Source organism: Paramormyrops kingsleyae, chromosome 3, assembly GCF_048594095.1.
Source record: "Paramormyrops kingsleyae isolate MSU_618 chromosome 3, PKINGS_0.4, whole genome shotgun sequence".
Taxonomy (NCBI): Eukaryota; Metazoa; Chordata; class Actinopteri; order Osteoglossiformes; family Mormyridae; genus Paramormyrops; species Paramormyrops kingsleyae.
This window is the reverse complement of record NC_132799.1, coordinates 36,318,576-36,333,977: the sequence shown is the minus strand read 5'-3', so window position 1 is coordinate 36,333,977 and position 15,402 is coordinate 36,318,576. Positions and strand designations below refer to the sequence as shown.

The 15,402-nt window shown below is 43.1% G+C and overlaps 1 gene segment (V, D, J or C); it reads right to left on the bottom strand.

The window, feature by feature from the left end:
• Window positions 1-3,096, bottom strand: part of LOC140588285 (Ig kappa chain V-V region MOPC 21-like) — a 37,823-nt gene extending 34,727 nt beyond the window's left edge. The window contains 2 exon segments of the V gene segment in view: window positions 2,502-2,823; window positions 2,973-3,096. Coding sequence covers window positions 2,502-2,823; window positions 2,973-3,018 — 368 coding nt within the window.
• Between the last annotated feature and the right edge of the window lie 12,306 nt (window positions 3,097-15,402).

Genomic DNA, 15,402 nt, shown 5'->3' with positions numbered 1-15,402 from the left:
TTTCCTCTGTCCAAAGGTCTGTGGTTACAGCATGGTCTCTAGTCTGCATGAAAGGAAGAATTATATTTTTAATGGGCCACAAAATATCTTACATGTAAAAAAGATTACCAGTTTAGAATATGGAGATATTATGGAGTTTAAAAATTGTAAGGAAAATCGGGTGTAGGGTTTAGAATCTATAGATCACAGACTACTGCATGACAGGTACAATTTTTGTATAAAAAGAGTGCAGAGTGACATACCTGACGGAGCTCCTCCATGACCAGCAGTTTTATTTTCTCATACTCCCCTTCTACGTGACGGGAAACTGTGCGTGCACATGGCAGTATGTCTTCCACCTGCACGTTACTTCCATATTTGGCTCCAATGTCGAGCAGCTCCTGTGCTACGTTGGTAAAGCCTTTCCCCTCTACCACAGCAAAGGGTCTGAGATCTTGGCTGCACATGCGAGCAATTTTGTCGGTCAGACGAGACTTGACACCCGACGGCAATTTTCGCTTGATGAATAAAGCGATGCTTGACTGATTCTTTCCCGAATTTGCCTTGCAAGTGTGCCTCTTCAGACCGCTCGTCCCTGAATCACTTCCGTACTTGACTAAGACTAAGCATGTCTTACAAGCAGCGTACATCGTGCTATCACCGTCACATTCTACTCTCATAAACTTACTTAATATTTCAGACTTTCCGACCAGTTCTGTGAACTTAATAGACATGTCATTACTTCTGACTTTGCGCTGTAAATCATTTTTTGCCACATCGACTTCTCCGCGGGTGTTAGCTCCCTCCATCACTGCTCTTTGAATTCCGGCGGGAAAGCCGTGACAAAAAGATGGCTTCTGGGACGGCTGGGTCGTGTAGTTATTTTTTAATTGCGTTACATTGTAGGCGTATTAAAAGGAAACTACAAAATTGTGCATTTACTTTTTTTTTTCCTCTTTCCTATTTTTATTCCCGCTCCCGTATGCTCCCGTTAACTATTTTATCCTGTACCGTCCCAGTCCCGTGATTAATAGCAAAGATGACTCCCATCCTGCAGGAATCCCACGGGAATCCCGTGACCCGTGGGATTCCCGAAAAAATGTCAGCCTCTAGTGTGTATGTCAGACACAGCGAGGGAGTGGATAGTTCAGGGGAGGGATGAGGTCAGGGAACAAGCCCAACTGCACACCGGTGATCAAGTGTTTATGAAGACAGAGCGAGAGAGCAGGAGCAGTGGTCCAGTTCTCAGGGGGATTCCTGATGGATGAAGAATTATTGCTGCAGAAGGGATCAGCAGTAATGTTACCCAGGGCCTGGAAACCTCAGTCACTGGTGGCCTTGCTGCAGCCAGTCACAGTTAGATGTGGCCTCTGTGGAAACTTCTGGTGGCCAATTGAATGTGAATGATTGTTAGGTTGAGAAGTTTAAAGAAATTTCCACCTTCTGCTAGTACCTAAACTTATATTCTGCTGATTAATAGCACAGGACTGAGATGTTCAAAGCGCTGTCCTCTTCAAATGATACATGACGAACAATCAACAACATGAAAATGATCATGCAAAAATGTGATAGTCACCAAAGTAGGACAATAACTTTGAAATGTCATTCCAGTTGGTTTGATCCCACTGAACTCCTACAGAACTAATGATGCATATGAAGTCATGTGCTGCATAATGACGTGTCAGTCAGCGATGGACTACATATAGAATGATGTTCCATCTATTTTCTGAAAACACTTATCCTATTGGGGCGGGGGGGTCCAGAGCTTATCCCAGAGGCTACAGGCACAAGGTAGGGAACAACCCAGGATGGGGCACCAACCCATCACAAACAGAGATTTCTCCCACAGGGATCCTCAACATGTGCCAACTCTTATTTATTATTATCATGTTTAAAATAAACATGCTAATTGAATTGTTTTGTTGTCTTAATTAATAATAAATAGTTGGCACAGATTTTGCTGTTTTTCAAGGTTTTTGCGCATATTCATGAAAGACATGGTCCGAACAAAAGACTATAAGTTGGCTCTTTCATTGTTAGGAATTCTTAGTGTGTAAAAGCAAAAATTTGAAGTTTTTATAGATATGAAAGATAAAGTATTTGAACAAAAAATTATTAGTTGGCTTTAGTTGATTTTCTTCAAAACTTAAAAGTTTCAGTTAGCCTCAAAACTCAAAAATCTGGTGCACTAAGTTGCCTTAAAATTTTAAGTTGTCTTAACTTTTTCTTTTTACAGTTTATAAGTTATCTGTAAAAATTGTAATATTTTATGTGTTTCTTTTACCGTTTGATGAAGAAATTAGTATGACCTACAGGAAAATAAAAAGGTATTTTATAAGGAGTAATCATACAGCTAAATGTAAGATACCTGTGTGCATTCAGTCTGTTGACCTTGTTTGATCTCCTCTGAGGGACTTTATCTTCCCCCTCAGCACCTGCAGTGAGACCCAGCTGCAGCAGTGCAGTCACTGTGCAGTCTGACTGAGGGAGGTTTTTGTACGGCTCTGTATCACTGTGTGAACACATATTGACTATTGAGGTAGTGGAAACTCTGACAGTAATAATCTCCTGCATCTTCAGCCTGGACTCCACTTATGGTCAGAGTGAAGTCAGTATTAGATCCACTGCCAGTAAATCGAGACGGAATCCCAGAGTTACGGGTACTTGCACGATAGATCAGGAGTTTAGGAGCTTCTCCAGGTTTCTGCTGGTACCAGGCCATGTGGTGGCCATTACTATCAGTATACACAGAGCTGCTGGTTTTACAGTTTATAGTGACTGTCTGTCCTGAGGAAACTGATATCAGCTCTGGAGTCTGAGTCACAGTCACTTGTCCTCTGGATTCTGAAAATACATACAAAATAAAAACATATGAACAACTGAATACATATACAAAACTACCACACTAAGAAACTTCAGACATCTAAATGTTTGGAAAAATGCACAATTCATCATGCAATGTGTTGCAAAAAGACAAGCTTGTTCTGTTTTACCGTGAGTGAGGATGAAGAGCAAGATGCTAAGGCTGATCAAAGTCATGTTTGTTTGGAGTCTGTTGTGATGAAAGGCAGCTGTCAGTCATGAAGTGTTAAATCTCCTGGAATATAAACCCTCCCAGAGCACTGAGGCATGAGCTGAAATGCAAAGTTTCTTCTGATTGACATCATAACCACAGAGGAAATAAGGAACTTTTGCTTTTGCTAATGAGAAAAAAATCTTTATGCCCTAGAGCACAGGTGTCAGACTCCAGTCCTGGGGGGCTGGAGCCCTGCACATTTTTGGGCTTCCCCTCGTTTAACACACCTGATTCAACTTCTTGTGCTACAGTAATTACCACATACTGTTGATCCGAATCATTTGTGGTGGAACAGGGAAAGAACTAAGCTACACAGGGCTCCGGCCCCCCAGGACTGGAGTTTGACACCCCTGCCCTAGAGAAAGGCAAAGCCTTCCATAGTCTATATGCCTGTTTATGCAGTCACAAGTTTATAAAATCATTTAAACTTTTTACATTGATTCAGCCAGTCATAGATATAAACATACCAGGTAACCAATCAAAATGCATTAAAATGAAGGTACTCTCACCTACAGTTCAGAGATGTAATCCATCTAAAGCTAGATGTAGGTTTTCACTTGGCCAATACTTGGATGGGAAACCAAGTAGGAAAGCTGGATTCCTGCTGGAAGAGGTGTTGGTGTGGCCACCAAGGTAGCCTATCCTGTTGCCTGTATGGGTCCCATTGTCTCAGTGCAGTGATGGGGACGTTGTGCTGTCCTTTGAATGAGACGTAAAACTGAGGTCCTGTCTCATAAAAGATCCCTGGGCATCTTTTGAAGGAGCCAGAGTGGTACCCTGATATCCTGGCTAAAATAGCTCACTGTGACCCTATCAAATCAGGCATAATAATCATCCCCAATATCTGATTGGTGAATTCTCTCTTGTGAGCTAAATATGTCATGTCATTATTGTGCAGACTCACAATAAAACCAACTTCTCTCTCCTACCCCTTTACAACCTTAGCTACTGTGTGGTGAGTGTACTGGTGCAGAATGGCTGCTGTTGCTTCATCCAGGTGGGTGTTACCCAGTGGTGGAAGTGTCCCCCCATTGCTTCTGTAAAGCATTTTGTGTGTCTTGAAAAGCGCTACATAAATGTAACATTCATTCATTCAAATAACTCTCTGTGCTTTAATACTATAGACAGGGCTCCATTTGTCATGGGGTACAGAGTGATGAACTCAGGGACCACCCCATAGGTATCCTGCTTGCATCACTATGGCCACGCCCCCTGGGGAATCCCCGTCATTCAGATGCGCCTGACTGGGAGAACCCGACCTCTCCATGACTGCCCAGGTGGCTCCACTCTGGAGCCACACCCTGCCCAGCTGCCCCCCATCTCCCCTGAGTCAGTTGTCTATATGGGGAAGTCAGGCTCAGCTGCTTGTTGTGAGATCTTCATGGTGTTACCTAAATTTGAACGTTTCCTTCTGAGTCTGCTACTCTGTGTTCCGACCTCTGCTTTGGTACATAGACCCCAATACCTGCCCAACACCGATCGTACAACCCTTGCCCATCCCTAGGATTCAGATTGTTGCCCCCGCTCATCTATGACCGATGCCAATGGCCCGACCCACGTCCGGTTACCTGACCGTGATCATCGCCTCAGCCCTCCACCCCCCAACACCGATCGCCCGACTCCTACAACAGCTTCCCCTGCTCCACCTCAGCTACTTGTCAATCGGCTTAACAACTGCAGATTCTCCTGTCAGCATCCATTCTTCGTATTCCTGTCAACCATACTCCTCACCACCCCTAAATTGTTCTGTACACTTTCACTCATGTAAAGGTAAATCTGCTGAGTATGTCAAGGGGGATCATCAAGCCTAATCGGAGTCATGTGATTGTTCCCACAATCTCACCAAGAGGGGGATCAGGAATCACACTCAAGGGGCAGCATGCAGAGGCACACGGCAGGAAACGGGGAGAGAGAGGAACCCTTGGTAAGTGTACATGGGCCAGTTCCTCTCACCTTGTAGAGTGGATATAATGGTTATATAGCCCATGATAATCATGGCAGTTCACACGAGAATGAAATGCAGCTGTCAGTATTTTGAGGAATGAGATGGTTGTTGTGCAGGTGATCATAGCTGAGACATACACCACTGATGATGTGAGTGAAGTCAGTTTTGTGTCCAGCATCACTGAATCATAGTAAATATTGGACAAATTAGCTTCAGCGTCACAGATCTTCATGTTCTGCATGTTCTTCATCCTTGTTCCACGTTGGATGGATCTTCAGGCTGAGCTGCGGTTTTTTCATTCATTGATTCCACTGTCAAACTGATGCTCTCCTCTAGTAGACAGACACACCAATGACATCTTACATGTCTGTGTTCAAATCATACTGACAAATAATTATTATCTCAGTGTTTAATTGGTCGTTTTCATTTCACTTTCAATCCATGGGTAATAAACATGGATGTCACTGTACATCTTCTTACATACAAGCAACTTAAAGATGTTAAAACCTACAAAATGCTACAAACAGCAGTAGTCACTCACCCTGAAATTTGAAAATATTCTTTCACATAGTATCCATCTGTCATTCAGTCCATCTTATTAGGAAAGGGTCACCGACAGGGGTGGGGGCAGTTAGGGGGGCTTTCCCAGGCATTAGTGGGTCTGGGGGGGGGGGGGGGGATGGTAGTCCATTGCAGGGTACAGACACACTGACACTCAAACACTACATGCAGGTTACAGAAGCAGAGGAGCTGAACTGCATGGCTTTGGGTGGCTGAGGAAGCTGCAGCCCCCAGAGGAAAGTCACAGCATGGGGGGAGCAAGCAAACCCCCCCACAAAGACATGAGGCAGGATAGGAACCCCAACCCTGCAGGTGTGAGGTAACAGTGCTACACACTGAGCTGCCCCCCCCCCCACCTCACACATTTTTTTTTTTATATATATAACGGAAACTGCCCAGTCAAAAATAAAAGGTCACACTTTACTATTTTGTTGGACTGCCTTTAGTTTTGATTATGGTGCATATTTGTCATGGCATTGTTTCCACAGGCTTATGCAGCATATCAGCATTTATTTTCATGCAAATTTGCATTAATTTCTCACCAAGATCTTGAATTAACATCCAGTGAGTTGAACTACTCCATAAAGTCTTCTTCAGCACATCCCAAAGACTATTAATGGGGTCAAGGTCACGACTGTGTGGTGGCCAATTCATGTATTAAAGTGTCCTCATGCTCCATCAACCACTCAATTTGAGTCAGATGATTCTTTAGGGAAGAAAAAATTCATTGATGATATAACCTTGCTGTTGAGTAGATTCAGGTACTCAGCTGACTTCACTTTATTGCTCCATAACATTTCTGAGCTGTAGTAATGATCCAATCAGCTGTTATGAACTTGCTGATTTAAATTCAAAAAGCGACCTGAGCAGCACCTGCAGTGAGTCCCAGCTGCAGCAGTGCAGTCACTGTGCAGCCTGACTGAGGGAGGTTTTTGTACGGCTCTGTATCACTGTGTGAACACAAATTTACTACTGATGTAGTGTTCACTCTGACAGTAATAATCTCCTGCATCTTCAGCCTGGACTCCACTGATGGTCAGAGTGAAATCAGATTTAGATCCACTGCCACTGAATCGAGATGGAATCCCAGAGTTACGGGTACTGGCATAATATATCAGCAGTTTAGGTGCCTCTCCAGGTTTCTGCTGGTACCAGGCCATACAAGGATAAGACTGTCCAACTGGGCCACAGTTACCATAAACATCACTGCTGGTTTTACAGCTCAGACTGACTGTTTCTCGTGCATCAACCCTTATCACTGGGGTCTGCGTCACAGTGACCTGTCCTTCACATTCTGAAAAAAAGAATAAAATAAAAAGAACAATATAATTATATATATCAGTGATTCAATTTGTGATTCTAAATATTTAAGAGCATGATGTTATCCTACTCACCTACTGTATAATGACAGTAGTAAGTGTCAAAATACAAATCGTGATTGAATTCATTGCTCCTGTAGGTTCTGCTGATGTAAAACACAGCTGTCAGTCACGAAGCGTCTGTATCGTATGACTATAAACAGTCAGAGTTCACTGACGCATGCACAGCCCATGCAAAGTGTCCCGTCTATGCAAATGGTTTTCATAGGTCCAGCTGAGCTGTGCTTGGAGAAGAATGTTGGGGCTAAAAGTGACTCACAGATCTGTGCTGTCAGAGACTCTAAATACAATTATATTGCAAAAAGAGAATTACATAACCTTGATGACTAATATATCAACCAATATAAAGTGTTTCTTCTGAATTATACATTTAAAAATATAAATTTAAAATGTTCAATTATCATGTAATGATCTGCATTTAAGATGTTATATATGTCTGGATGCTCCAGTAAAATATACTGCAGTAAAAGTTTTATAGATCAGTTATCATACTTATATTGTAGAGGTGTTATAATCTATGGTGTTTTGTTAAGTTAAATGCTCTAACTAAAGGCATGAGGCACACAGACAGCGCTGGGTCATGGCGTGCGGCCCTGGGGACCCATTGGGGTCTAGCTGGGGGGGCAGGCCAGCTGTGGGCCCTTGAGGCTGACAGGGGGCAGTGCCGTGTGCTGCTGGGGGCTGCCGGTGAGGAGTTGAGGGAAGAGGTCAGGGAACAAGCTCATCTGCACACCAGTGATCAACTGTTAAGTTTATGAAGACAGAGAGAGAGAGAGAGCAGGAGCAGTGGTCCAGTTCTCAGGGGGTTTCCTGATGGATGCTGTCTATGAAAAATTATTGCTGCAGATGGCATCAGCTAAACCTTTCTGCTGATTAGTAGCACAGAATTGAGACGTTCAAAGGACTGTTCAATTCAAATGATACATGAAAGACTAACAACACATCAAAATGATCTTGCAAAAGTGCAATAGACACCAAAGTAGGACAAAAACTTTGAAATGTCATTCCAGTTAGTTTGATCCAGTTGGTATAAACCCTCTCAGAGCACTGAGGCATGAGCTGAAAATGCAAAGTATCATCATTCAAGATGTTGAAAAAGGTTTCATTATGCCCTGGAGAAAGGCAAACCTTTTTATAATCTGTACACCTTTGTGGACAGTGACGTGTACAAACTACCAGTCAAACGTTTTTTCACACAGTAAGATTTTCTACAGCCATGGCCAAAAGTTTTGAGAATGACACAAATACTATTTTTCACAAAGTCTGGTGCCTCAGTTTTTATGATGGCAATTTGCATATACTCCAGAATGTTATGAAGAGTGATCAGATGAATTGCAATTAATTGCAAAGTCTCTCTTTGCTATGAAAATGAACTTAATCCCAAAAAAATCCATTTCCACTGCATTTCAGCCCTGCCACAAAAGGACCTGCTGACATCATTTCAGTGATTCTCTCATTAATACAGGTGAGAGTGTTGATGAGGACAAGGCTGGAGGTCACTCTGACATGCTGATTGAGTTAGAATAGAAGACTGGATGCTTTAAAAGGAGGGTGATGCTTGAAATCATTGTTCTTCCTCTGTTAACCATGGTTACCCGCAAGGAAACACATGCAGTCGTCATTGCTGTGCACAAAAAGGGCATCACAAGCAAGGATATTGTAGCTAATAAGATTAGACCTAAATCAACCATTTATCGGATCATCAAGAAATTCATGGAGAGAGGATCAGTTGTTGTGAAGAAGGCTTCAGGGCACCCAGGAAAGTCCAGCAAACACCAGGACCGTCTCCTAAAACTGGTTCAGTTGCAGGATCGGGGCACCACCAGTGCAGACCTCGCTCAGGAATGGCAGCAGGCAGGTGTGAGACTTTTGGAGGATGGCCTGGTGTCAAGAAGGGCAGCAAAGAAGCCACTTCTCTCCAAAAGAACATCAGGGACAGACTGATATTCTGCAAAAGGTGCTGGGATTGGACTGCTGAGGACTGGGGTAAAGTCATTTTCTCTGATGAATCCCCTTTCTGCTTGGGGTTGCTTCTCAGCCAAGGGTGTGGGCTCACTCACAATTTTTCCTAAGAATTCAGCCATGAATAAAGAATGCTACCAAAACATCCTGCGAGACCAACTTCTCCCAACCATCCAAGAACAATTTGGTGATAAACAATGCCTTTTCCAGCATGATGGAGCACCATGCCATAAGGCAAAAGTGATAACTAAGTGGGGAACAAAACGTCGACATTTTGGGTCCATGGCCAGGAAACTCCCCAGACCTTAATCCCATTGAGAACTTGTGTTAATCCTCAAAAGGCGGGTGGACAAACAAACGCCAACAAATTCTGAGAAATTACAAGCACTGAATATGCAAGAATCGGCTGCCACCAGTCAGGATTTGGCGCAGAAGTTGGTGGACAGCATGCCAGGGCGAATTACAGAGGTCTGAGGGCCAACACTGCAAATATTGACTCTGCATAAACTTAATGTAATTGTCAATAAAAGCCTTTTGACACTTCTGAAATGCTTGTAATTATACTTTTGTATACCATGGAAACATCCAACAAAAGATCTACAACTACTGAAGCAGCAAACTTTGTGAATACCCACACTTGTGTCATTCTCAAAACTTTTGGCCATGACTGTACATTTGCACTTTACTCACTTAACAATTACAATTACTAAAAATACACTCAATATTCTTTGATAACAGATAAATTTACAGTATGTTCACCATTTGAGTAGCTTTATAAGCAAGAAAATGTCATATCTTTGATTCATCAAAGTAACCTCGTCTAGCAATTACAACAGCAGAGCAAATTCGAGGCATTCATATTACAAGGAGCATTATGTACTGTATTGCTTTGTTTCACGGATGAAACTGTTAACCAGTGCATTTAAAGTTAAACAACTAGCCCTCTGACTCCACCCTCTGTGACCTTTCCCCATTTTTCATTCCACCTTTCCCCCTCTCTGTCATCTAGTCCAAGGTTTCTCAACCCAGTCCTCGGGGACCACCAGACGGTCCACGTTTTTGCTCTCTCCCAATTGGCAGGGAATTGGGAGAGAGCAAAAACATGGACCGTCTGGTGGTCCCCGAGGACCGGGTTGAGAAACCCTGATCTAGTCCATCTCTGTCCTATGTGTTCAGTCCCTGTTTGGCCAGCAGGTGTTGCTGGCCATCCCGTTCCGTCCTCTGTCTTAGTCCTAAGTCCCTAGTGTGTCTCCCCTACTCTCCAGGCTGCCATGCAGCTCAGTGGGTTGAGTGTGATGCTTTGGGACTGTTAACTGATCAGTTGTGGGGTGAAAGCTGACTTCAGGCCAACCTCATCTGTTCATTTATACTTATTAGTATTTCTTGTTTTCTCTTCTGTTGTCCTGGTTATGTTTGCCCTGCTGTTTTCCTGTTCACTTCCAGTCTTGTTTGTATTATTTGGTTCTGTAAATTATCCTACTGTGTCCCAAGATTGTTGGTTAGTGCTTTCTAGTTTTAGTTTTTGTAGTATTCCCTAGTTCTGTACTTGTTAATTCTTCCACCTGTTGCTCGTTATGCTCCTTTTGTGATTGGTAGACCTGTAGACCTGATTTCTGTCTTTCCTGGTCCCCGTCCTTTGCATTTCATCACCCTTATATAAGAAACTGAAATGCTGTGATGGATTATGGTTTTATGCCTGTGTTGTTCAATTCCAAGAGCCGCAAATTAGATAGATGAAAGTGGTGAATTATTAAATCAGTTCCAAAAGAAAGAACCGGAGTCATTTCGCTTCATACCCGTCAAGGGTGTAACATATACTCTCAAAAGATGTGGAGTAGTCAATACTGTATGGTGTGACAATGCACTGTTATACTGTACCTATACCATCAATGACAAAAAGAAATGCTTGAAAAGGCACATTTGCACATTTTCATAGGGTAGTTCTTTTACTCAGTCAGATTTCCTCTCAAATGGCACTCTGTACAGCTGCCTCATTCTGATTTGATGCCAGTGAAGGAGATGGAACAATGCTGACAAACTGACCCGCCTGTTCTCACTGAAGGTGGTGGTGTCTGAGAAACTATGATTTGTCATTTGCCAAGACCATATTCACGATATCCTCCTCCTACTGTGGGGTAAAGAGCCAGTTTCTTCCGACAGCAAGTGGCAGTCTTTCAATTCTGCAGAACCGTGATGTGAATGGTTAGAGTGTAAGATGTTTTGCAGCACAAAATGAAATGTTGTGCATTTACGATTATTCATTTTAAGTGTAGGGGGCGGCATGGTGGTGCAGTGGTTAGCACTGTTGCCTCGCGCCTCTAGGACCTGGGTTTGAGTCTCTGCTTGGGTCACATGTGTGTGGAGTTTGCATGTTCTCCCCGTGTCGTCGTGGGGTTTCCTCCAGGTACTCCAGTTTCCCCCCACGGTCCAAAGACATGCTGAGGCTAATTGGCGTTGCTAAATTGCCCTTAGGTGTGCACGTGTGAGTGAATGGTGTGTGAGTGTGCCCTGCAATGGGCTGGCCCCCCATCCAGGGTTGTTCCCTGCCTCTTGCCCATTGCTTCCAGGATAGGCTCCAGACCCCCCACAACCCAGTAGGATAAGCAGGTTGGACAATGGATGGATGGATGGAATTTTAAGTGTAGACAATATACATTATATAGTGGATCTAGAAAGTGTACACGCTCCTGTTAAAATTCCAGGTTTAAGTGATGTAAAGAAAACATGACCACGATAAATCATGTAAAAACTTTTCTCACCTTTAATGTGACCTATAACCTGTCCAGTTCAATTGAAAAACAAACAAATCTGTTAGGGGGAAAAATATTAAAAATAAAAAATCGTACAATAAGCTGGTTGCATAAGTGTGCACACCCATAAACTAATATGTTGTTGAAGCTCCTTTTGATTTAATTACAGAATTCAGTCTTTTTGGGTAGGAGTCTATCAGCCTGACACACCTTGACATGGCAATATTTGCCCACTCTTGCTTGCAAAAGCTCTCCAAATCTGATTGCGTGGGCATCTCTTGTGCACAGCCCTCTTCAGGTCACCCCACAGATTTTCAATTGGATTTAGGTCTGGGCTCTGGCTGGGCCTTTCAAACACAGTGATTTTCTTCCGGTGAAGCCAGTCTTCTGTTGATTTGCATGTATGTTTGCGGTCATTGTCATGCTGAATGGCGAAAATCTAGCAGACACCTGAAGGTTTTGGGCCAAATTGACTGGCATTTGGAATTGCCCACAATTCCCTCCACCTTGACTAAAGTTCCAGCTGAAGGAAAAGAACCCCAAAGCATGACGCTGCCCCCACCATCCTTCACTGTGGGTGTGGTGTCTTTTGGTGATGCGAAGTGTTGTTTTTGCACCAAACATACATTTTGGAATTGTGGCTAAGAAGTTCAACCTTGGTTTCATCAGACCATAACACATTTTCCCACATGCTTTTGGGAGACTTGATGCACTTTTCTGCAAAATCTAGCCAGGCCTGGATGCTTTTCTTTGTAAGAAAAGGCTTCCGTCTTCTGACCCTACCCCATAGTCCAGACATATGGAGAATATGGGAGATTATTGTCACATGTAGTACACAACCAGTACCTGCCAGAAATTCCTGCAGTTCCTTCAGTGTTGCTGTAGGCCTCTTGGCAGCCTTTCTGACCAGTTCTTGTCTTGTATTTTCATCAATTTTGGGGGGACAACCAGTTCTCTAATACAACTCTAATTGTCTCTGGTCCCTTACTAATTCTCTAAAGAGGGGATGTAACCTATAGTGTTAATGTTTTTGAATTAATTAATGAAAAAGAGCTAAAACTATTTTAATTAAGATCAAACCAACCACTTGTCCACTGGACCCAATCGCCACTAAGCTTCTTAAAGAATCCCTGGGAGTTCTGGGAAGACCTATGACTGCCATACTGAATGCGTCCCTGTTATCAGGTGATGTTCCTGACTAACTTAAAGTAGCAGTAAACAGGCCACTTCTGAAGAAGCCAAGTTTGGATCCACAGGAGCTCAGCAATTACAGACCTATCTCTAATGTACCATTTTTGTCAAAATATTTCAGTTATGCCTAATGACACCACATCTATTGTCACCTTAGCTAATTGATTTAACGAAGACAAGACCTGGGTGGCTGGAAACTTTTTATCACTAAACACTCAGGTAACCGAGGTTCTGTTGTTTGGAGGTAGGTCTGTAGATAGGAATTTTTATAATATCCGCTCTCCATTCCAAAGGCGTGAACTTTTCCCTCAGCAGCTCAGCCTGTACAATAGGTGTCATCTTAAATACAAGCCTCTCCTTCAAATCACTTGTGGATGCAATATCAAAGGCGTGCTTCCTACAGCTACGCCACATCGCCAAACTGTGAAGATTTCTTACTATTCAAGGCACAGAGAAATTTATACATGCCTTTAGGTTTAGAGCTGACCTCAAAGTTCTCCTACTTACATATAAGGCACTTAAAGGTCTAGCTCCTGCCTACCTGACAGAATTACTTCAAGTTTACAAGCTGTATTGTCCACTCAGAATACAGAATGCAGGTTTCCTCGTCGCTCCACATATAAATAAAGTGAGAGTGGGCGGTAAAGCATTCTGCTACAGGGCCCTATATTGTGGTATGGTTTACCAGCCTATGTTCGGGATGTCGATTCGATCTCAATCTTTAAATCTTGATTGAGGACCTATTACTTCAGTTTAGTATACTGTACCAGCAGCCTAATGCTCCGGAACTATGGCTGCTGGTGCTGCTGTACATGTCATTTTTGTCTACTATGCTTGTCTATTTATGTGACAACGCATGTTCTGACCATCCATGCTCTCTGCCTTCCCACATGCCCGGGTGGTGAATGGGGTGGGCACCATCTGAGCTGGTGTACTGGTTCAGCCCCATGGAGGGGTGACATCGCAAATGGGACCTACAAGCTGTATCATTGTGGGTGCAGCCCTCAATGCCACCCTACACAGGCCAGCATGGAGAACAGACTGTGAGAGAAAAATCCAAATGTAATACAAAAGTAGTGAATGTTATGTATATGTATAATCTCTTAGCAATAGAGGAATGCACTAGGCCAGTAGAAACCATGTGCTCAAGGTTGGATGATAGCATCAGGCCCTAGTCAAGAAATAGCAAGCACTGAAATACTGGAACAAACTATATATGGAAACACACAGTAGAACTCAAGGTAACTAAGAATGAGATGGAAAGGGCAGTAGAAACAGGTGGCATCATAAGGGGGGGCCCTCAGAGCAAAGCAGAGTGTGTTGCCAAAAAAGGGCGTGAAAAAAAGGATAAAAAGAACTGTGAGAAGAGGCTCGGGGGAGAACTCCTGAGGTATCTCCCCAGGCCCGTGCTGTAAGATACCACAATAAACTGAAGGCTGAAAAGACTTTACACTGTCCTGAGTCCTACATCGCAAAATTTCCACAACAAGACTCATTGATGGACTTTGTCTTGATCCTTAATCAGAGTTTACACTGAGCTTTGAGCAAACATGTCCACTTTTTTCTGTTTTCAGTAATGTCAGCATGCCCAGGGGGGTTGCGCAGCCAGTTGACCTTGGACCCTCAGAAGTTTTTTTCGCCTTTCCTTCCTTTCCAGTTCTGTATTACTCTCTCTAATGATGTTTAATGTATCACAACACATCCATGTAAAGCTCCTTGGGACGATTCTGTTGTGAAAGGCGCTGTATAAAAACAAAAATGAATTGAGTTGAATTGTGCTCATGCTCTGCTGTCTAAGTGGAAAAATTAGCTGTGAGTGTTCTGAGAATCAGGTATAACAAGTCGATCATTGCATTTTGAGAGAACCGTATGTAATGTTTTGCAAAATGTGTGTTTTAAAATTGATGAGAGCAGAGAATGAGCATATTGTTCTTTGCAGTCTTGGTAAAGATATTTGGTATGAGTTGATTGTTTCTGTGATCGTGCATCAGGTTCTACTTTCTGTGTTTAAGCATTCAGAAAAAAAACTGTAAATATAGTAAATAGCAGATGATACTTTCGTAGTCATCAGCAGCTCTATCGGGGTGTGAAAACTTATTTTACTGTGCAGCTGCTTCTGTAAAATGTACTAACTACTCTACTTAAAAAATGGCTAAAGTCACTCTTCCCCTCAGCACCTGCAGTGAGTCTCAGCTGCAGCCGCGCAAGCGCTGTGCAGTCTGACTGAGGGAGGTTTTTGTACGGCTCTGTATCACTGTGTGAATACATCTGTACTAGTAAGGGGGGGTTCACATAGACAGTAATAATCTCCTGCATCTTCAGCCTGGACTCCACTGATGGTCAGAGTGAAGTCAGTACCAGATCCACTGCCACTGAATCGAGACGGAATCCCAGAGTTACGGGTACTGGCATAATAGATCAAGAGTTTAGGAGCTTCTCCAGGTGTCTGCTGGTACCAGGACATGCCAGGACCATTACTATAGACATACACTGGCTTGCTGCATTTACAGTTTATAGTGACTGTCTGTCCAGAGGAAACTGATATCAGCCCTGGAGTCT